We start from the raw sequence: 23,696 nt of genomic DNA on the forward strand, positions 1-23,696 counted from the left end.
AGCAGATTTCCTGAGTTCTGTGAGCCACACTAAAACGTTGATTGAACCCAAGGATGGGGTCGTGGGAACCTCTGATTTATAGCCAGTGGGTCAGAGGTACAGGTAACAACCTGGACTTGCAACTGGCCTCTGAAGTGGAGGATGGTCCTGTGGGACTGAATCCCTAACCTGTGGAATCTGATGCTATCTCCAGGTAGATAGTGTCAGAATTGAGGGCTTCCCTGGTGGCGCAGTGGTTGAGAGTCCACCTGCCGCTGCAGGGGACACGGGTTCGTGCCCCGGTCCGGGAGGAACCCACATGCCGCGAAGCGGCTAGGTCCGTGAGCCATGGCCGCTGAGCCTGCACATCCGGAGCCTGTGCTCCGCAACGGGAGAGGCCCGCTTACCACAAAAAAAAAAGAAGAAGAAGAATTGAGCTGACTTGTAGGACATGCGGCTGGTGTCCAGAGAATTGCTGGTGATGTGGGGAAACCATCCCATCCCCCCGCTGCTGCCCCACATTGGAATTGGGTTCCAGAACCATAGTATGTTGATAATCCATTTAAAACTCATAATAATCTGATAGAACAGGTTTTGTTTTTTTTTAAATCTCTTTTTCACTTGAGGAGACTAAGATTCAGAGGCATTGAGTAACTTACCAGGTACCTTGGCCACAACTATTGGCCCTGAGATGGATATCTTATCAAGTGTCATGCGGACACACTGGCTAGTGACTTGCAATCTGGCACAAAAATCAGCACTGAGCCAATCAAAAGCCTTTCTCTGGAATTTGGAGTTGGAATAGCTACGGTAGGTTGTGAAGGGTGAGAGTTGTGATCTTGTGGTGGTGAAAAAGACCTTAAAAACATAAATCACAAAGTGAAAATTTATGAAATTTATTACAAAATTCGAGATTTTAACCTAATGAATAACATCATTATCAAAGTTAACAAATGAGTCGTATTTTCAAGTCTAAAATGAGCAGGTTAATGTCTAAATATGCAAGAAATTCCTGGAAGTAAAAAAAAGGAAGATGGAAAACTGAATAATGGGTAAAAGACAGATAGAAAATTCCAGAAGATATGCACCCTCACGGGAAGTCAGAAAAAGACAAAAATAAAACAGTAGTGAGAGATCACTTTACAGTCAGCAGGTTTCCAGAAATTAGCAAGTTTGATAGCACCTATTGTTGAGGTGAGGTGGGGTGTTACTGAGCCCAAGGTCCCGTTTGGACCCCTCACTACAGGCCAGGAGGCAAGGTGTTGAGGCAAAGAATACAACTATTCGGAAAGCTGGCAGACTGAAAAGATGGCAGACTAGTGTCTCTGAAAAAGCATCTTATCGGGGTCTGGATGCCAGTTTCTTTTACAGAATCAGTCTTGTCTGACAAAAACACTAGCTCAGGGCAGAGAAAATGAAACAAAGCCCCATCATGACCTGTCTGTTTGGAAAGTCTGCGCTTCTTCGTAAGGTCACTGGACTGAGGCACCGGGGACCAGGACCTGCGATCCACTTCCTGAAGATTACAAAGACCAGCTGGGAAACCTGTCAGACGAGTTCCTTTAACTGTGCCAGTTTTCTCAACCACAGAACGAGAAAAACAAAGTAAGTCCTCTGTATTTCACAGGTTTGTTAAAAGGTTCAAAGGAAGATGTATATTTTTGAAAAATAACTTTTGACTTGGGTAATGTTGACAAGTGTTACAGTGAAGCCTGTGCTGCGTATCGTTTTTCTTTGAGGGGGAGGATTGCGAAGAGTATTTATGGTATCTCATATTTGTTAAAAAAAAAAAAGCTAAATACACTTGTCTACAAAACTGGCAGGATAAACAAAAATGTTTTACCAGTGGTTATCTACAAGATGTGATAAGAGGAAGTGAAGTGGAGAGAGGGACTTTTCACTCTTTGAAAATGTTTGAATCTTTTTAAAACCAGGAGTACAGTATATACTACCTTTATAATAAACATTAGGCAATACTACTACTGTTACTACTATTACTAGGTTGGACTACCAAACAATTTGATTTTTTTCTGGGTTAAACACAGCGTGGTTCTGCCTGTCACACAAGGTGACAGAAGAAACCCCAATACCTCTGGCTTCTTTTCTATCAAGGACTTCTATTTGCTCAGTTAAATTAGGGGTAATTATTCACATCCCAGTGATTCGTCTTACAATTTTGTAATGAAATTCACATATGGTACCAGCGCTTAGAGTATCTTTAAGCCATCTGACCCCACACTTCAGGAGCAGGGCTCATACAATACAAAAGGTAATCTTGCACATAGATCTATACTAGAGGGAACTTGACTGGGGATGAATGTAGATTTTTTCGGAGTTTGGGGTGGGAGGGTGGGAATGTTAAGTGTTAAACTTGAAAGAGAGCTAGAATCAGAAAGGGTGGAGGGGGTGTGAGAATCATTACAGAGATTCATACTTTGTGAAGGTATTTTAATGTGTGGTTAGTTTCTGTGTCCAATAATAGTAACAACAGTAACAATAATAAATATTTAAGAGGTTAGTTAGAACTGAACACAAGCCTCGTTTTGCTGAAGAATGGGATCTGGCGAGACTGCCCTCAGGCGAGTCCTGAGTAAAAGAACCCGCAGAGTGTGTCTGGGTCACAGAGATTCCACTAGCCTTAAGCCTTTCCTTCAGCCCCATCAGCACTGATTAGACACAGGAAACGCATCAAACGCAGGAGTTTGGGTGGGTGGTGCACTTAATTAGGACATTCTCTATGAGAAAGAGAAATGAGCAGAAAGGAAGGTGACCTGGGTCCACCCAGGGCTGGATGAAGAGGCCCTAAGGTCTGTAAAGGCGGAAGTATCTCCATGTGTAAGCGCAAATAAAAACAGGCAACTGAAAAAATTAGTGCAAACTCCACAAAATTCTGCTTTTTCCCATGACGGTTATTTTGAAGTTTTAAACAGTTTTATTTTAGATTTTTTTCCCCTTAAAAACCTACTGGCTCCCCAGCTTTGCTGGTGTCCTGGGCACAGCCTCACCTGCCTCTGGTTCTCCACTCGGAGGTGCACAGAAGGCAGGAGCGTCAGCAGAGGGGACCAGGAACGTCAGGGAGTTGAAGGACATAAGATAAAGTGAAAAAATTACAAAGCCACAGGGACTCGGAGATCCCGTGTCCTCCCGCCGTCTTGGGCACGACGACTCGTGCAGGGGTTGGAGCTGGATCCCCGGGCCCTGCACCGCCCTTCAGACGCTCAGCCTCAGCCTTTCAAAGTAAGGCAAGAACCTTTTTTCCAGACAGCGAAGAAAGGATAGACTTTGCCGGAGAAGGAGGCGGTGAAGGTGAAGATGGACGCCTGGGTCTCGGCGTTGAGCAGGGCCAAGCGCCCCGCCTCGTAGTCCAGGGCGGCGCCCACGAGGCGCGGGATCTCGCTCAGCGGCAGGTCGGTGCCCGGCGAGGTGCTGGCCCAGCACTGCTGGTGGGAGAGGATCACCGCCCAGACAGACGCCCTCCTCGGCGCTCAGACCCTGCTTCCCTTTCCTCCTCACCTCCTCCCCGACCACCCCCACCGTGCAGCCGCCGCCGTCCCCCAGCTGCACCTCCACCTGCCAGCGGTGGCGCCCCGAGGAGAAGCCCGGGGAGCCCAGCACCACCGAGAGACCCTCGAAGCGCAGGGGGCTGTCGGACAGATTCTGCTTCCGCTGGGTGTACTTCACAGACTTCCTGTCCTCCGAGAGGACCAGGCTCTGGCTGGCAGTCTGAGGGTCCAGAGTGACAACCCCTATTGGGAGGAAGGCGTGGCCATCAACAGAGCTGGCGGCACAAAAAATGCCCCTAGAGCACGGCCTGTGCAGCCTGCCATTGTCCCGGCTTCTCAGAACCGCAGTTCCCCCTTTTGTTCCAGGAGGCAGAGGATGACAGCTCTACCTGACCCGCAAGTGGTGCTGTGCTATAAGGCTTTGCTTCTCCAAGTGAGGTCCATGGACCAGGGGCACCCGCTGTGCCTGGGAGCTTGTTAGAAATGCAGAATCTTGGGCCCCATCCCAGACCTAATGAATCAGACTCCGCATTTTAACAAGATCCCCAGGTGAGTTTTCTGCACATTAATTTGAGAAGAAGAATGAGGTGATGTTTTGGGAATAGTTTCTAAATTAAGCACCAATTTAAAAGTAAAAAATTAAAAAATTGTTCAATATTTGTCCAAGTCAATAAAGAGACCAGCACAATGCTGGGCAAAAAAACCCAAGCACTTGATAAATATTTTTGAATAAATAATATCTATAGAAGTAACTAATTAATTGAGCACTTACTATGTGCCAGGTATTATACTAAGCTTTTTGCATACATGAATTCATTTATCTTCAGCTACTTGTGGGGTGGTACTATTATATTTTCTGTTTTATAGATAAAGAAACTGGGAGAAAGAGGCTTAATGACTTGTTAGTGTCTCATAAGGAGCAAAAGCCGGAATAGAGAACCCAAGCAATTGGGCTCCAGAGTTTATATCTTTAATTGCTCTGTTTGCTGCCTTAAACTGAAAGGATGAATTTACAAACGGATAAAGGAAAGAACGGCTCCCGAAGCCCCCAAGTGTTTGCCTGTATCTGTTTCCAGGTGATGCACCAAGTTTTCTGAGGGAAGCAAAAATAGAAAGATCTGTGACTTATTATTTCTTATAGGCACCCAAAAGGGCGGTGTGGCCTGGGAACAATGTGAGATCAGGGACAGGAGAAGGCTCGGCTTCTGCTATGAAAGAGATGTAGTCCTCATCTTCCTGCCTCTCAGTGCAGTGCCCGTCCTTGGGGAGAGAGGATGCTTGAGGGAATGGTCTCCCTGAGCAGAGTAGGATCACTAAAGGAGGGCCTAAGGGACGGAAGATGTCTTGAGCCAGGTTTGGAAGGTGGGGAAAGGTGTAGCTGGATGGAAGGCAGATGGGCAACTGATGGGAATGGGGAAAGCTGCTGCTCCTTCCTGTGTACCCGAGAACGCCCTCATCATCTCTGGGAGGGTGAGTATTTTCCTGTGGAGATCGCGGATCTTTTTGAGAAGGTCAGGAGAAATGGCCTCTGGACTCACAAAAGTCTTCATCTCATACCTGCAGACAAGTTGGTAACCAGTTAGGTTCTAATTCCAAAAATAATGGTCGGGTCATCCAGACCCAATGAGGCTAAAATCAGACTAAAGAATCGTGGCATCAGTGGTGAATAATTAGATTGAGTATCATCCCTTTATCTTTGCTGGAAATGTGTAGCTACTAAAGCAAGAGCATTTCAGCTAGACCTAAGAGGAACAAATGGTAACCACTGAATTAGAGGTAGGTGCTTTAAGAGAATGGACTTGTGGGGACCAAAAGAGGAAGATCATTAGCCTCTAGAGGGCGGTACAGTACCATTTGAAAAACAGCCTTACACAGTCTCTAATTTGTGTGCTGTTCGGTACAGAGGGAAAGGGATTGTGCAGGGATGAAAAAAGGAGATGAAAGAAATTCTATACTGCAGTGAAAAAGCCCTCAATTCTGGACCCAGCTCAGTCTTTGCTTGTCAGTCTCTGTGTGACCTGGAGCAAGCACTTCCCCTCTAGGTTTCAGCTTCTTCATCAGACCAGAAGACCTTGAAGGCCCTTCTAGATCTAGATCTCTGACACTCTTTGAAAGTATGTTTAGAGAACTTCCTGATTCATGGACAGCTGAGTTCAGCGCCCCTACACATACATGGGCACACAGTATATGAGAAGTCTTCCCTAGCTGCTGTGTCTCTGCTCAGCCCACGGCAGACTGCTGATGCTTAGAAAGGAAAGGAGCCCTGCTATTAGTAATGCCTCTCAGCTGCTGGTAGCTGTCCTTTTATTGTAGCATTTGCAATTTTGAAGAAATGGGAAAGTTGAGTGGGAAATATGATTGAAAGAACAGACTGGTCTTCCCAAGTTTTGTGCTTATCATATTCTATACAAAATATTTCTTTAGGCTATTTTTTAAATTTATTGGTTTTTTTAGACTGACTTTTTAAAAAAATTAATTAATTTATTTATTTTTGGCTGTGTTGGGTCTTCGTTTCTGTGCGAGGGCTTTCTCCAGTTGTGGTGAGCAGAGGCCACCCTTCATCACGGTGCGCGGGCCTCTCACTATTTCGGCCTCTCGTTGCGCAGCACAGGCTCCAGGCGTGCAGGCTCAGTGGTTGCGGCTCACGGGCCCAGTTGCTCCGCGGCATGTGGGAACCTGCCAGACGAGGGTTCGAACCGTGTCCCGTAGCATTGGTAGGCGGATTCTCAACCACTGGGCCACCAGGGAAGCGCTGAAGCCCTCTAGACTGCCATTTTAAACACTGTTAAATTCTGACTTAAGCACTAATAATTTCAGGGATTAAATAAAATGTTCCTGGATCAGCCTAACGTAATTATTATTTATAACTTCACTTCTCAGGGAAAAAAGTGCATCCCCAATACCAAACAATCAGTTTAAAAAGGAACCTTAGGGCTTCCCTGGTGGCGCAGTGGTTGAGAATCCACCTGCCGATGCAGGAGACACGGGTTCGTGCCCCGGTCCGGGAAGATCCTACGTGCCGCGGAGCGGCTGGGCCCGTGAGCCATGGCCGCTGAGCCTGCGCGTCCGGAGCCTGTGCTCCGCAACGGGAGAGGCCACAACAGTGAGAGGCCCACATACCGCAAAATAAATAAATAAATAAAAAGGAACCTTAGAATACAAGCCTTAGTAAATTGGGGCTGTTTATGTGTAAGTGGATGAAAGAGTGTATCTATCTGAGTGCTTTTGCTTTTCTGAGTAGCCACCTGTGGGGGTGGGTGGTGGAGTCAGTGAGTGCCCCTCCCCCTTCAGCCTCAATGTCAAGTGTAAAGCACGTGGGACTGGGCAGTGGGCCCTACCTGCTCTGGGTGAGTCTGACATCCTACAAAAGAAAAAGATACACTTAGTTTTCACACATCCTTCCCATCAGGGATTCTGTACATCCTTTCTTCCTTAGCATATCAGCTCAAAACTCTCCTCCTCCAGAGAGGTGTTCTTTCTAATTACCTACTCATCAGACTGTTCGTTTACATCGTGCTTCTGTACTAACGTGGGACTGTGTTGTCAGTTCATCTGAGCTGCTTTCTCTGTCTCAGCCTCATCCTAGGAGTGTGTTCTGCCTCCCACAATTAGGAGATGGTGGTTAGCAGGGACCAGGCCTTCAGTTATCAGCCAGACCTGATGTGAAACAGGATAATATAATGATAATCACAACAGGCACTGTTTACTGAGTCCTTTCAGTGAGCCAGGGACTACGCTAAACATTTTGCATGAATTTTTTTTTTTTACAGTCTTTGCAACAACCCTATGAGGGAGGTGCTATGATTACCCCCATGTTTAGAGAGGTTACAAGATTTGCCAATGTCACACAGCTAGATGAGCTGACGCTCAAGCCCTTCACTACAAAGTTCACTCCAAAGCCCTTGGCGTGACCATGGTGCGTGATGTGGGAAAGTCATCCAACCTTTTTGGGACTACATCTCCCTAACCTCTCTGGGCCAAAGTAACCCAATAACCATCAGTCCCTCTCATTAGAAGTAATCTCCGCTTCCCTTTCCTGTCTTTCTCCAGCATCTTCCAGCCCCCAGAATGGTGTCCCCTTCCTGTGGACTCCCTCTCCTTTCCCACGAGCTGGTGGACTGTCTCTCACTTGTAGAAGCTCACTTGCTGGTTGCTGACACTTCTCCTCCAGCTCTTTGACCTGGGCTCAAAGCTGGGCGACTTCCTCAGAGAGCTTCGAGATATACTCGTCCCTCTCCTTCCAGATCCACTGCTCCAGCTCCGTGAGCCTGGCCAGCAGGAGATGCTGATGTTCCCCCAGCTCCTGCTGCAACCTCTCAAAAGCCGCTTCCACCGGCTGCTTCTTGCTTTCAATCCGAGTCTACGAGGGCTAGAAAGACAGACATGGTTAGGGAGAAGCTCGCAGAGCTGGGGTCCCAGAGGATCATCTATGAACGTGATTAAAAGGGATAGGGAGTAACTAGTTCCAAGATTCATTCTCCCAAATAATACTGTGGTACCAGTAGGTAGGTGTCAGGATAAACTTACCAACAATGAGGGCGATGCTCTTGTCTCACCTAGAGATTCTAATAATAATGCACATTATACTCTCAGAGCCATGTTGAACTTTTCAAACATCCTTCCACACCTGCAGTACCATCCTAACCCTCCCATCCCATCCCATCCCTATAGTCAGGTGGAGATGCTCTCTTTTTTTTTCTAGAGCAATTGAAGCAAAAGGAAGCTGTGATTAGAGCATGGTGTGGCATTGTTCTTAGCCATCGAGGTCGCCATCTACAGGGCATATTTTGATGGGAGTTGAGGGATGCTGGAGACATCCTCCTGTCCCCAAACTCTGTCTCCTTGGCCAAGGGACCAGAAATTCCCACACTGTGGATTTCCTCCTGGAAAATTTTGAAGCATGAGAGAAGAGATAGGAGGGAGGCAGATATCTCCTCACCATCAGCCTACTGTCCTCGGGGTCAGCCTTGTGGTCAGTACTGGAATGCAGACACTGATATACACTTTCTGGCCCCAAGCTTCCTATCTGAAGGCAATGCTTTCAGGCAGACAGACTGTAATGGGAAGAGCAACGGACTAAGGGTCAAGAGACCCAGATTCTAGCCATTTCATTATGAGACGGCTTTGCCGTCTGACCTTGGGAGCAGCACTTTTCTGGACATCAATTTTCTGCTCTGAAAAATAATGGCTGGCAAGATGGATCCGGGATTAGAAGACGTCAGAACCACTTCCAGCTCTCATGGTCTGGGATTCCATAACCTTGACCCCAGATGCCCTTCTGCAGAGGCAGGGAGGTGAATAAGAACAGTCGGCCCATTCTTCCCAGCTAGGCAACGGATACTAGACAACAAGCTTCCCCAGATTCTGTTAAGAAAACCCCTAAATGGGGATTTCCAAGTGGGAGAAATGGGTAAATTGTTTCTGTTTAAATAAAGTGAATTTTAAAAACAAATAAATCAAGTGTCAAATAACTTTATTCTGAAGTTTGACTAGTCAGGTAGACTTATGAAACGCATTTTTGAGCACTAAACGGAGTATGAACATAATTTTCAAATAATAATTAAATTAAGTTATTAAATTATTATTTTCAAATAATATTATTTAACATTTAATATTTCAGAAAATATTATTTAACATTCCAAGGTTTTAGGCCTAAAAAATGTGCCATTAACTTTATGAAATCCTACAGGTCATATTTTCTCAGCACTGGGAATAATAATTTTTAAAACCATCAGTTAATGTATAACCAATAAGTACTACCTAGCTATATGAAAATTGAATTTAGGATCATTTTAAATAGCTACTGGATTAGACAGAAAATCCATACTGAGATTACTTTTACAGAGTCAAAGAAGTGCTAAGGAGGAAGCATTGAAAGTAGAGACAAAAGACTAAATTCACCTAATTCTACCAAAACTACTTTAATGTTACAGGAAACAATGTATACATATGTCAAAACATCATGTTGCACACCTTAAGCATATGCATTTTTATTTCTCAATTATACCTTAATAAAACTGGGGTTGGGGGAGAAAAATGCACCCTTACAAGAAAGAAAAGAAAAACAGTAATTCTGGCCATGTACATGTGTTATTAATTAGCGTGGAGGATTATCACTTCAGAAATTTGTGCAAAACATAAAAACACCTTCAAGGATTAAGAAAATAGTTACACTCTACAAATAACCATGTTATCATATGATATATGGGGGGGAGTGGTGTTCTAAATGAAGAAAATCAGGATTTCTTACAAGACAAATGTCTGTGTGAAATATTTTACTCATGGATGCTAGGTGGATATTCGATGTTTTAGAACAAAATTATATATACTCCCAAAAGTCATATAATGCAGACAACTAAAAATTCTCAAAAGTTACAAGAATCCTTAAAATGCCCAACAGAGCTGATGGGAAAATTTGGGAACTGCTTAGGACCAGAGGTAAACAAGAGAAGGATCCAGAGGAGTGATCAAACTGAGAAGCCAGTGCTCCTTCCAGATACTGGCTGATCACTCACTGGCCCTCACTCCTGTGTAGATCATCCACCCTGCCCCCTTGGAACAAAGAAAGAAAGGTGCTGACTGGAGACATCCAGATGTGGGATCCCCAAATGTGAGAACCGCAAGGAATGCTCACAAGAAAATAAGCTAACAGGATGAAGGGTCAGAAGAAATTAAACATCACATAAACTTCAGATATTAGAAATATGTTTAAAAGGTTTAAAGACAATGGGAATAATAGGAAAAATAATTAATTTGAAAGAGCAAAAAAAAAAGAAAAAGAAAACTGAAAAAGCATATTTGGGAAACAACCAAATAGAAATCAAACAGTTGAAAATTAATTTACAAGAAAAGAAAAAAAGAGAAAACCCCCAAAAGAGAAGGAGGCCAATGATGTGGCCCTTACCAGGAGCACTTGGAGCTTCCGGTCTCCCCAGCTCTTCATGTCTTCAATCTCATCTCTCTGCATTCTCAGAGCTTCCAGCCAACTCCTGAGATGGTCCTGTGGAGAGAAGAATGGGCAGAAAGAGGTGGCTTAATTCATAATTCAACTCACAGGTATTAATTGTCTACCACGTTCCAGGCACACCATTAAGTGCTGAGGAGTTCAAAGGTGAAAAAGGCCCAGTTCCTGTCCCTACAAGACCACCATCGGGACTTCCCTGGCGGTCCAGTGGTTAGGACATGGTGTTCTCACTGCCCAGGCCCTGGGTTCGATCCCTGGTCGGGGAACTAAGATCTCGCAAGCTGCACAGCATGGCCAAAAAATAAAATAAATGAACAAATTAAAATAACTAAATTAGAAAAAAACCCACCACCCTCTAGAGATGGAGTCGTTTACAAGTGATTAAAATACAAATGGACAAATGCAATAATCAAGGTGTGCACACAGTGAGATGGGAGCACAGCAGGACAATTCTGCCTGTAGGGACAAGGGAAGTTTGTTGAAAGCAGAAACTGATTACAGTGGGCCTTGAAAGATAAATTTCCAGTTGGGTAAGAGAGGGGCAGGAGAGTACTTAATGCTTCTGAACTGTACACTTAAAAATTGGTAAAATGGCTTAAAAAAAAAAAGAGTCAGGAGAGAGGAGAGCTTTCCAGGAGGAAGGAACTGCATGCGAAAAGTATTAGAAGCAGGAAAGAGTGTTAATTCAGCAAACAGCAGGTACATAGCGGTCAGTTTGTCTGGACACATGGTGCCCAGGCAGGGTGGCTGACAGATAAAGGCAGGATCCCGACTCCAAGTGGCCTTGAAAGCCTTGCTAAAGACTTGAGATTTCTTTGGGCACTAGGGAGCCACGGAATGATTGTGAGCAGGGCAGTGACATTATGGGCTTTGTGTTTTGGGAAGCTCTGCCTCGCAGCAGATTGGAGGGTGAGGGGAAAGGTAAGAATGCAGACAGGGACTTTGTTGGAGCCTCTGGGTGACAGATGGTGAGAGCCTGGATTCGGCAGTGGGGGAATCACAGAGGGAAAGATGAGAGATATTTCTGAGGAGGCCATTTCCAGACCTGGTGACTGAGTGACAAGAGAGAGATCTGAGGGGCATACAGGAGTGGATAATGTCCCCAAGACCAGACGGGCTGCTGTACTGCTACACCTCCCTTTCTCAAAAAGAAGAGCAGTGCTTGTTGGATGCCTTCCCCAGCCCTGTCTTCCCTCTGAGTTCCAGCAGTCAGGGCCTTGCTAGACCCCACATCCAGTCTGGATCCAGGGAGACAAAGGCCACCCTGCCCATGATCTGCAGGACAGCCTGCTCTCCTTCCCTCCCTAGAGAGTGAAGCCATGGCTACAATTCTCTGTGCCCCATCACCGCGAGGTCTTCTCGGGGCTGGAGCTGAATTTCCCCAAGACGTGAAAGGCCACGCATCCAAGTGGAAGGAACCACATCCCCCTCAGTCTGAGGCTGCCCCAGGGTCCCAACAGCCTTGGGGTCCCCTGATGTGGAAGCTGTGCCCTTCATGAAGATCCCCGCCCTATTCCCTTCACCACCTTGGGGTACTGTCCTGCCTCAGGCAGCCCCAAGCTGACCCTACCCTTCTTACCCAGTAGGGCTGGATGGCCTCGTCCAGGAGGCCCACGACCTGTGCCTGGTGGGAGGGACCCTCCCGGCAGAACACACAGAGGAATTTGGCATCTTTCTCGCAGAAGAAGTAGATATTCTCACCATGCTTCTCGCAGTAAGTCTCCCCCAGAGGGCCCAGGGGCACGGGGACCAAGAGCGTCTCGGTCTGCTCCTTCTCCTTGCAGAAGGGACAGAGCAGGACCCTGCCGGAGGGCTGGGCACCCATCTGGGAGGGTGGGGGGAGACAGTGCTGGCAGGTGTGTCCACAGGCGGCGGTCACTGCACCCTCCAGGGGCCCTTTGCACTCAGAACAGGTGGCCCCTTTGTGGGAGGGGGTGGAGGGCATCATGGTGCCTTCCCCAGCCCGTCCACTGAGGCTTCTGCCTCAGTCCACACGAATCCTCTTTCCCTGAAATGGAGTCACTTTTAAGAGACACAGAGGGAAAGGAATGGGAGGCTGAGAGAGGGGAAGGCAGGAGTGTCCGGACAGAGAAGCCACCTGGCTTCACCTCTTGTGCTTCCCAGAGTCCTGGCCACCACCTATCAGCTGAGCGGGTCCAAACTCCAGGGCATCTCAAATTACCCAGCACTTCAAATTACCCAACAGTGGCCCCGTCGGCCAGTTCTCCACTCCTTCTGGTCCTTCGGGTTCCTGGGGTGGGGAGCAGAGCACGCCATGAGGTCACAGGGAGATGGGGTTTCCTGGAACCCCTCCCTTGACCACAGTGGTGTGGGGGGAATTGGGGAGGAGACGCTGCTTCCTGTCCGGCTGAGCAGGTGGGAGCCATAAACTTCTGGCTTTGAGGTGTGCACACAGTGGCAAAGTCCAGCCGGAGTGGGAGATGCTGATTTCCGGGGGACTCTGTTCCGGGGGCTCTGCTCAGATGCCGCAGGTGTGACGATCACTCACCGGGTCCCTTCCTCCGCCCTCCTTTCCTTGTCTCAGCTCCTCGACTCTGGCTGGTCTCTCCTAAACTCCTACCCCCCACCACGTCCCAGTGCCAGTGTCCCCACTGGAGTTTGGGTAACATTGCACTTCAATTTTAGTTTTTAACTGCAGCAGGGAGAAGGCAAGAAGGCGTAACACAATGTTGAAATAATTTAGAAAACTCAATTAATCAAAAAGAGAAACAGGTTCAACCACATTTATCTAAGGCTTAGTATTTTCATATTATTACATCCAATCTGAAAACAGTGCTTGGGGGCAGGTATGATTACAGGAAATGTAAACTGAAAGGTAAAGTGACTTCCCCAGGGTCACAGAGCTAGAAAGTTGCAAGGCTAGGGTCAATCCAAGTCTCCTGGCTTCCAGCCCGCGCCCTTCCTGAACTGCCAGCCAAGACAATGATCAAACAGCCATGGTTCTTCATCGGCTCACTTTCATCTGTGGATGAAACCAAGGAAATCTCCTTCCATTCTCCCACTGGATGATCAGCACCCCGCCGTGTTTCACTCCCTTTCCACTCCAACTATTTTGTACATCACCTTCCCTCTGGCCCAAAGAGTGCAGCCCCTGGAGCTGCACTGTCCAGCACAAGAGCCTCCAGCTGCATGAGGCTGCTGAGCACTGAGATGTGGCTGGTCCCGTATGTGTAAAATATGCTCCTTCTTAAAGACTTAACACCAAATAAAAAGGATGTAAAATGTCTCATGACTAATTTTTTCTACTGATTACATGTTGATACTATTTGGGGCTAAATAAAATATTAGTTAATTTCACTTTTTACTTTTAAAAATATAGCTACTGGGAATCTTTTCATTGTACACGTGGCTCACACTGTATTTCTGTTGGACAGCACGGCTCTGAGACTCACAGATCTGAGTGTAAATTATGGCCTCCCACCTCCCTACCTGTGTGCCTTGAGCAAGCTAAGTAACCCGGCGGAGCCCAGCTAATATCTTAATAGCACCAACGTTACAGAGCTGACAGGAAGAATAAATAAGATAGTATGTTTAAATTGCTTATGTTAGCGTGAGGAATATGTCCATCGTAAATAAATGCTGCCTGTTGTTATTTTTCTTTCTCCTCCCCCAGACAGAGTACATTCCAACCCCTTTGGAAGCCTGTGGCAGGCCAGTTGGTGAAGTTGCTTGTGCCCTGTCTCACCACCCCTGCCCTGGGCATAGCGCCTTATCTGGGTCCCCACACTCCCCTGGGTTGGCGGATACCTCCAATCTCCCTGGAGACAGCTGGTCATATTGCAGGGAGGCTGGGGTGGCATTACTGCTCTGTGACCCAGTCTCCCTCCTGCTCCCAAACGAAGAACAGTCTCTTCCAACTGTGGATGGTTAAGCTACGACCACTTTCCTTCTACTGCGAGCGTCTCCGGATGGACGGGAAGGAGCAGCAACCCCCAGGTCATGGGCACCAGTCCAGAGTGTAAGTGACGTCATCTCTGGAATGCTGTGACTGCTTCTTCTGCGCCCCCCCCCCTCTGCTATTTCTCTGTCTCTGCTGTTGGAGGGTGTGTGTCTGTTCCTTTGGGAGGGGGACAGCAGAACCCTGGCTGCCAGAGGTGCAAGTGGGTACATTGCCCTGTGCGCACACGTATGTGTGTGTGTGACCACGAGGGTGTCACTGGCTAGGTAAGATGCCTCTGTGTCTGGCCATGTGCACATGTAGGTGTGTGAGTGTGAGGTGTGTGTCCTCATTGTTCTCCCAGCCCTTCTCCCCAAGCTGAGCAGAGAGGGTGCCCTTGAAGAGGCCACAAGCGCAGCAGCACTATGGCCTCGGCTGCCTCTGTGACCAGCCTGGCAGATGAAGTCAACTGCCCCATCTGCCAAGGGACCCTCAGAGAGCCGGTCACCATTGACTGTGGCCACAACTTCTGCCACATCTGCCTCACCCGCTACCTTGAGATCCCCAGCGCGGACCCCGAGGAGCCCCCAACCTGCCCACTCTGCAAGGAGCCTTTCCGCCCAGGGAGCTTCCGGCCCAATTGGCAGCTGGCCAGCGTGGTGGAGAACATTGAGCGTCTCAAGCTGGTGTCCCGGCTGGACATAGAAGAGGAGGACATCTGCCCCGAGCATGGGGAGAAAGTCTACTTCTTCTGCGAGGATGATGAGATGCAGCTGTGCGTGGTGTGCCGGGAGGCCTGGGAGCACCGTGCCCACACTGTGCGCTTCCTGGAGGACGCGGCTGGGCCCTACAGGGTAGGAAAGGGGAAACTGAGAGGTTCCCAGGGTGGGTCTGGGATTGGACTGGACTGTAAGAATCAGAGCAGAGTTGTGGATTATTTGGGCCACTCTGAAACTTAATTCCATCTCCCTGCTTCTGTGATTACCCAGGCAATAGACCCAGGCATGGAAGATCATGTGTTTGTGTTTTAAGTATGTCCTATGTTGTTTACTTATGGCCAATACATAATAGTAGCTCAATAAATACATGTTGAATGAATGAGTCACCCAAACATGAACGTATGTGTCTGAGCCATGGATCAGTCAGGTGTGTCTGAGGATGTCTGGGTTTGCACTCGAGGAAATGATTGCACAGTGTGTATGTGTGTTAATGTTTGCATGTTTACCAGCATGTGCAGTGTGTTTGGGGGGATCTGATTACTTGAGTGTGTATGTGTAACTGAGTGCTCGTGTTTGTAGGTAAATTCATGTTTACATATATGCAGGTTGGGTAAATATATATGGTGTATAATTTTATCTATCATTAAATGAGTGTGTGCTGGTTTTAGTTGTTTATGCATTGTGTTTGATTACAAGTGGGAGTCTATGTATATGTGTCAATTAGTTAATTAGCATGTATTGTTAAGAGTTCTAAATATATTTTGCAATGTGTTTATATGGACGTTTATGTGTGTATACCTGTTCTTTATTCTACAGAAAGCAATTTTTGTTGTTGTTGTTGTTGTTTGTTTGTTTTGGGGGGTTTGGCCACACCTTGCGGCATGCAAGATCTTAGTTCCCCAACCAGGGATTGAACCTGTGCCTCCTGCAGTGGAAGCTTGAAGTCTTAACCACTGGACCATCAGGGAAGTCTCCTAGAGCAAGCAATCTTTTAAACAATTCATTGGTTATTTTTTGCATTATCCAAGTTTCTTGTTCCCTCTGGAATCATACCCAGAAAGTTGATTCCATTTATAAGAGAGCTTGTTTGCATGTGTTCTGTTTGTGATATGTGAGAAAGTTGGGATAATTTCGAAGAAGGGAATATCAAGCTCAGGAAAGATCCTAGATACTATTCATTAAAGGCAAAAGAAATTAGGGTGTTTAGCCTGAAGACAGGAAGGCTCAGGTGAGAACACAGAGTCATAGCTTATGATGGCACAGAGATAAAAGCAGAACGCCCTAATCAAAATTCCTGAAGGACAAAACAAGAGGAAGAAGACCCAAAGAGAGTAAGCTGTCAAGGACCATAAAGGCCCAGGCTTTGTCAGCTAAGAGAACAACTCCCTCCCTTGGGTCATTCCATTCGGAGGCAGAGATGACATCTCTTAACAAATCATTGTTTCCGTCTTAAATATTTTTTAAAAATTAGTTGAAGTATAGTTGATTTACAATGTTGTGTTAGTTTCTAGAGTACAGCAAAGTGATTCATATTTTTCAGATTCTTTTCCATTATAGTTTATTACAAGATATTGAATTTAGTTCTCTGTTCTGTACAGTAGGTCCTTGTTGTTTATCTATTTTATATATAGTAGTTTGTATCTGCTAATCCCAAACTACTAATTTATCCCTCCCCCCATCTTAAATATTTTATGCTCCTTCTTCCCAGGAACAAATACAGAAGTGTCTTGAGTGTCTAAGAAAGGAGAGAGAGGAGATTCAAGGAATTCAGTCAAGAGAAAATCGAAGGATACAAGTCCTCCTGGTAAGTCATCATCCTTTCCCTGGTCCTCTTCCCTTCCTCAGGGTCCAGTGCCTTTCTGAAACCCAGGCAACATAGCATATAGGGCTCTGAAGTCATTCTGCGCTTTTGTTTTATTATTTATTTATTGATTTTTGGCTGCATTGGGTCTTCGTTGCTGCGCGCGGCCTTTCTCTAGTTGCAGCAAGCGGGGGCTACTCTTCGTTGCGGTGCGTGGGCTCCTCACTGCGGTGGTTTCTCTTGTTGTGGAGCATGGGCTCTAGGCTCATGGGCTTCAGCAGCTGTGGCACGCAGGCTTCCCTAGTTGTGGCTCATGGGCTCTAGAGCGCAGGCTCAGTAGTTGTGGCACACAGATCTTCCAGGAACAGGGCTTGAACCCTTGTCCCCTGCATTGGCAGGTGGATTCTTAACCACTGCGCCACCAGGGAAGCCCCATTCTGAGTTTGAATCCTGAAATGAATTAGCTCTTTGACCTCAAAGAGGTCTCTATGCTCAGTTTATTTTTCTGTGAAGTGGAGATTAAAAATCATCACTATCTCACTGAATTGCTGTAAGGACAGTAATGTACCTTAGCGCCCCTCACGTTGTGTGCACTTTGTAAATGGCAGCAGGTGGGGTGTCCTCACCATCTCCCCTACACCTCCTCCTGGAAATGGCATGGCAGGTGTAAAGGAAACTATGCCATGGTTCCAAGTCTATCTGGGGGCCCGGGGAGTGGGGGGCTCTGACTTGGAGAATGTGGATCTGGAGGGAGATGGGAGTGAATTAAGGAAAACGAAGGAAAAGGAAGTGGAGGAAGAGGAGGAATAATTTCCTGCCCTCTCATCCTGCCCCCTCAGACTCAGGTGGCCACCAAGAAACAAAAAGTGATTTCTGAGTTTGCACATCTGAGCCAGTTCCTGGAGGAACAGCAGAGCATCCTCTTAGCCCAGTTGGAGAGGCTGGATGGGGACATCTTAAAGCATCGGGATGAGTTTGATGTCCTGGTCACTGGGGAAATCTGCCGGTTTAGCACCCTCATTGAAGAACTGGAGGAGAAGAAGGAGAGGCCGGCAAGGGAGCTCCTGATGGTGAGATCTGAGCCCCGCCCCCATCCACCTGTGCTCACCTATGATTTGTTGCATCTTTACCTGTCTAAGCCATCTCTTCTTCACTCACACATCCTTGTATCCCAAGTGGAAGATGGGTCACAGGACCAGAAGTTCTGAATTCTAAGAGTCCTTGCTTCCCCAAGAGCTCCCTGGCTGCTTTGCTCTCTGATCTTGGTCTCTTCATCCTACCATCCATCAAATAGGGGAGATACTTTGTTTATTTATCAAATGTCAGGTGCTATTTCCGAGGCAAACTATTCTCTGTGTCACCAGCCCCCAGCCAGGAAGTTCTTGTTCTGTTTCTCTTCCTCACACTGGAGGAGAGATTCTGGGCTCCCAGTTATGTATCAGAAAGGTAGCATGATTTAGGCGGACACGTTGGGGACTGAGAAGCTGGAGACCTTGGGATGGGACTTGCCTTTGCCTCTAAGGCGCAGGTCACTTCACTGTCTGGGTCTTATAAAATGAAGGGGTTGGGCTCTAAGATGCCTGAAGCCTCGTAAAGCCGAAAACGCTGTGACTCCATGGATCTGGTGTCCTTTTTCTATCTAGGGCTGAGAATATGGTATTTTGTCTTTTCTTGTGGGAGGGAGAAATAGAAACTGAATCCTTGCTTTCTCTCTCTTTCTCCTAGGATATCAGAAGCACTCTAATAAGGTAAGATTTTCTCTTCTCTTTTCCCACATACATAAACATACACGCACCACATGCCTGGTTATTACCACACAAATATACATGCTCACATTAAGGATAACAACTCACATGTAAACTTTCACATACTCAAATGCATTCCCATGTACAGCCAGCTGTAGATACACACCCCTGCATGACACTGCCCAAGAGGGGACAGTGCGGGGAGGGAGTGGGTCCATCCCAGAGGAATCATGTCTGTCTGTGGGAACTGGCACCTCCAAGACAATTAGAAGGCCACCAGCTGAGTCTAGAGGCATCACTAAGAAGGATAATTCCCAGACCCCGCCGTTTCTGTGCCCCTAGATGTGAAACCAGAAGGTGCCGGAAACCAGAGGCTGTATCCCCTGAGCTGGGCCAGAGGATTCGGGACTTACCCCAGCAGGCCCTCCCGCTGCGAAAGGAGATGAAGATGTTTCTGGGTAAGAGGAACCCACGAAGCACAGGTGGCTGTGAAGCCTGGGTTTAGGAATGGCCTCCATGCCCTACTGCCCGACGTTTGTGTGACCTTTGACAAGGCTTGCACTCTCCCAGGGCCTTGATTTCCTTATTTGCAGATCTTTATAAAATCTGCTTATCAGGATGTGACAATGAAATGAGATAATAAAGGTGAGGATTTCCGGAAAAAAATGTAACTGGTTTGAAAAATAATGAAACAAATAGATCTAATCACTTGTCATGAAGTGATATATAAGACAATGATTAACAAAATATGTCATTGTCAATAATTTTAAAAATCCATAGGGACATTTGTAATACATGATAAGTTTTTGATGATGAACATTGTTAATTAATAACCAGCAAGGGTATTTCTCTGTGCCCTGTGGTAGCTGACTTCCCTCCCTCCTCTTTTCCTTGGCTTCCCCGCCCCTGTTAGTTTGGTCCTCAGAGTTGAATTGCCCCCTGTGGGGACCATGACGCCCTTCTCCGGGACAGGGAGTGGTGGTAGGAGAGGGTGTGGAGGGTTTGAAATGAGAGTCAGGAATGTAGGTCCTCACCAACACTTCTCCCTCCTCCTACATGACATCACGAATGATGCCACCTAGTTCTAAATGACCCACCCACAAAAATGTCACCTTAGAAGAGCTTTCCCCCAAGTCCACTTCCTACAAGTAAATGGCCTGGCAGTGAAGGAAATTTTACTCTAATCAAAGGCTGACCTTTCACTATCCCCAAAATTATTTCCAAGCAGAATGAGAAATAAATTAACCCACTTATCTGTTCATTAAGTAGATGTTTCTTGAGCACTTACTGTGTCCTAGGCTCCGTGCAAGGCATTGAAGGTACACATGGTCACTGCCCGCTCAGAGCTAGGCAGTGCGGCTCAAAATGGGGCTCCCAGCCGGCAGCATCAGAATCCCCTGGTAACTTGCCAGAAATGCGAATCTCAGCCCCACCCTGGGCCACCTGAATCAAAAACACGTGTGTTTTAACAAGTGTTCTGGGGACTCTGATGCAAGTTCAAGATCAGAACCACTGGTCTAGAGGATTCCAGCTTCCATTCCTCTCTTTGTCCCTTCCCTTTAGGGGCCTCAGTTTCCTCATCATTAAATGTTCTATGGTTTGGTAAAACTAATGAAATCGCATCCTGTTTTATTTCCTCTTTACAGAAAAACTCTGCTTTGAGTTGGATTATGAGCCAGGTAAGCAGCCTGTGTCAGGATGGGAGGGAGAGAGGATTCTAATCTTGAAATGGGCAGATTATTTTGCAGGGTTCTACACTGGGCACTGTAATAGTCAAATACATATATATCACATATATAAATGTACATATACACATAACGTCACACGTGACACTGATATGTGTCACTGCCTTTGTAATGCTTGCGGGAGAACCGTGAAGAAGGGAGAGGCACGCACACATACCACATCCCTGGCAGGAAGCTCATGTTCTGATCTGCACGTGATGATGGGATAGAAAGATTAAATCAGAATGGGACAAGGTCTATCGGCAAGGGCTTCCTGGATGAGCGGAATTTGATCTGGGTTTAGAATCACATTCTTAGAATTGTCAGGACCCCCTACTCTCTTCAGGTGTTATTATATTTCATAGATGATAGGAGTGCAGCCTGTAGGTGGGAAAGGAATGAAGAATGGACCCCACTCAAGGGCACTGTTCCCAGTCTATCAGCCGAAGACCCTGGGAAGTCACAGAGCTCTTGGCAGGGACTCCTAACTCACGGACATATCTGAATTTATGAATTTGTCCCAATTTATGGATACTAAAAGTAACACTATGCAGGGGTCTGCAGAAGTTTTTGTTGTTAAAAAGTGATCCTCAGACTCTGCTTGATTTTAGAATTACTGAGGCAGAATGAATAACCCGTGGGTGAGCCAGAGAGTCTGGGCGGAGTGAACACACTGTGTAAATGAGTCATTAAGTGCCCAGGGAGTGATCATGAAGTTTGGACTGAGGGGAGAATGTTTCCACCCTCCGAGATACAGGAGGGGGAGGACGTGATGTGTCAGCAGCAGGAGAAGATCAGAGCAGGCATGCACAGCTTTGGGAGTCAGCCAGTTTGCAGGGAGAAGAAGTGCTTTCCAGGGGATGACACAGAACCAGATGAGAGCCCGGATGTCCGAACTAACGAACTAACCAACTAACTAACGCATCCTCTGAAGCAGGCATTAACAAGCACAGGAATCAGTTGCGGATCTTGCTAAAATGCAGATTCCATCTCAGGTGGTTTGGGGTGGAACCTGAGAGTCTGTTACTAACTAGTTCCCAGGTGATACCATGCTGCAGGTCTTTGTAGGCACTATATACGTTGTTGGTAGTAACGCTAACGTGGGTGTCAAGGGGAGTGTTTAGGCCTTTCCTGGAGGTGATAGCATGTCTGCTGACATCTGTGGCCCTTTTGGTTTTCCCCACAGCTCACATCTCTCTAGACCCCTGGACTTCCCACCCGAAGCTCCTCTTGTCTGAGGACCACCAGCAGGCTCGCTTCTCCTATAAATGGCAGAAGTCACCAGACAGCCCCCAGCGTTTCGACCGGGCCACCTGTGTCCTGGCCCATGATGGCTTCACTGGGGGGAGACACACGTGGGTGGTGAGTGTGGACTTGGCTCCTGGGGGCAGCTGCACCCTGGGTGTGGTCAGTAAGGACATCCGGCGGAAGGGGGAGCTTCGGCTGCGGCCAGAGGAGGGGGTGTGGGCGGTGAGACTGGCTTGGGGCTTCGTCTCAGCCCTGGGCTCTTTCCCCACCCGCCTGGCCCTGGAGGAGCAGCCCCAGCAGGTGCGGGTGTCTGTCGACTACGAGGTGGGCTGGGTGACCTTTGCCAATGCTGTCACTCAGGAGCCCATCTACACCTTCACTGCCTCCTTCACCCAGAAGATCTTTCCCTTCTTTGGACTCTGGGGACGAGGGTCCAAGTTCTCCCTGAGCTCCCGAGAGGGTGCAGCTACCCTCCCCTAAGCACAGGGTCCAAAGAGAGGACCCAAGGACTTGACCCTGGCTGGGTCGCCTGTAAGATTCAGAACAGTAGTTACTGCTTTATATGATGTGATAGAGTCAGGACTTTGGCAAGGGACAGGTGGAATGACCTTCAGTCTGCAGATCAGGCCCTTTCCTCAATGCCCAGTGGATGGGACTCAGACCACTGCCAGCCCTCCTCACCACCATCCCCACCAGGCACAGAAGTAGCTGTGTAGAGGAAGGGATACTGGATTTGGGGCCAGAACACTTGGGTTCTAGATCCAGCCTTGTAATCAACTAATTATATGATCTTAAACTAGGCATCTCACCTCTCTTCATCTTGTTTTCTCCCCCCAAAATATTAGAGTTCATTTATTCATATCCTTAAGAAATATTTATTGTGTGCTAATTATGAGGCAAGCAGTATGGTAGCCACTGGTGATATGAAAAGAAAAAGAAAAAAAATTTTGTCCTGTATCTAAAGGAGCTCAAGAAAAGAGACAGAGACATAAGGAGGAAATGACAGCACAGTGTGATGGGTGCTGTGATAGGGGTCTGACCTGGATACTAGGGAAGCCAAGAAGAGGGGCATAACCCATCTTGGAGGTAACAGGAGGTGAGTTGGAGAGGGCTTTCTGGAAAGGATGAGTCTAAAAGATCAGTATAGGACTTCCCTGGTGGTGCAGTGGTTGAGAGTCCGCCTGCTGATTCAGGGGACACGGGTTCATGCCCCGGTCCGGGAGGATACCACATGCCGCAGAGTGGCTGGGCCCGTGAGCCATGACCGCTGAGCCTGCACGTCTGGAGCCTGTGCTCCGCAACGGGAGAGGCCACAGCAGTGAGAGGCCCATGTACCACCAAAAAAAAAAAAAAAAAAAAAGATGAGTATAGTGAATGATGAAAGGAGGGGAATAAGCCTCTTAGGAAGAAGGGACAGCAGAGAACTAGCTGGATGATCTGTGACCCCTGGGACACTGGGTCACCTCCACAGTCCTCACAAACAGATGTGCTGCCACCCCCACTCTTAACACCACTCAATGCCTCCTTCTGGCTGAGATGAAAATGCAGGGCCTTAGTGGGAAGGGCACAGGGGAAGTATCGCCATAAGCCACAACCCAAGGACCACACTCAAGCCCTGGGGAAAAGCGTCTTCCTGATCACCATCTGAGGTTGAGAAGTGAGACGAAAGGAATGAGACGGTGGAAAGGACTGAGTCTCAAATAGCTCAGCTGTGGGAGCAGAAGTAGCAGAATAGCTCTGTGCTGGGTGAAGAATCCCAGGCGGAGCCAGGGGGTGAAGTGCACCACCTGTGACTTTCAGCCCAAAGCACTGGGAGTGCTCTAGGGCTGGGCAAGAAGTGCCATCTGAGGGGTGGGGCAGAAGAAGGGAGAGAATTAGGGATTTGTAGAAGATGTGTGGATTTGGGTGGTGAGCCGCAGGGGAGCAGGTGGCATTGGCAGAAGCTGTGGCCACGGGTGGTGTGAAGAAGCTGATTAGCCGTGACTCCAGAAATCCCCCTGCCTGGTGTGATTCTGGGACAGGAACAAGCGCTAACACGTGGCTGCCTAGAATTTGTAAAATGACTTCCCTCGTCCCAATGAATTAAAAATCCTATGCATAATAAAAGCATTGTCT

The 23,696-nt window shown here is 47.4% G+C and overlaps 2 protein-coding genes across 2 annotated transcripts; one reads left to right on the forward strand and one right to left on the reverse strand.

The window, feature by feature from the left end:
* Window positions 1-3,203: 3,203 nt before the first annotated feature.
* On the reverse strand, window positions 3,204-12,391 carry TRIM15 (tripartite motif containing 15). The gene is given in 8 exon segments (XM_059075459.1): window positions 3,204-3,446; window positions 3,448-3,725; window positions 4,543-4,575; window positions 4,924-5,039; window positions 6,821-6,843; window positions 7,612-7,842; window positions 10,387-10,482; window positions 12,026-12,391. Coding segments are annotated over 8 exon segments (1,386 nt in total).
* Window positions 12,392-14,268: 1,877 nt separating this feature from the next.
* Window positions 14,269-22,507, forward strand: LOC131763338 (tripartite motif-containing protein 10). The gene is made up of 8 exons (XM_067043161.1): window positions 14,269-14,425; window positions 14,709-15,198; window positions 16,772-16,867; window positions 17,704-17,934; window positions 18,590-18,612; window positions 18,952-19,067; window positions 20,256-20,288; window positions 21,520-22,507. Exons 2-8 carry the CDS (start codon window positions 14,770-14,772, stop codon window positions 22,059-22,061), a joined length of 1,470 nt encoding a protein of 489 aa, XP_066899262.1. The 5' UTR covers window positions 14,269-14,425; window positions 14,709-14,769; the 3' UTR covers window positions 22,062-22,507.
* The last annotated feature ends 1,189 nt before the right edge of the window (window positions 22,508-23,696 follow it).

This window comes from Kogia breviceps, chromosome 10 (assembly GCF_026419965.1).
Source record: "Kogia breviceps isolate mKogBre1 chromosome 10, mKogBre1 haplotype 1, whole genome shotgun sequence".
Lineage (NCBI taxonomy): Eukaryota > Metazoa > Chordata > Mammalia > Artiodactyla > Physeteridae > Kogia > Kogia breviceps.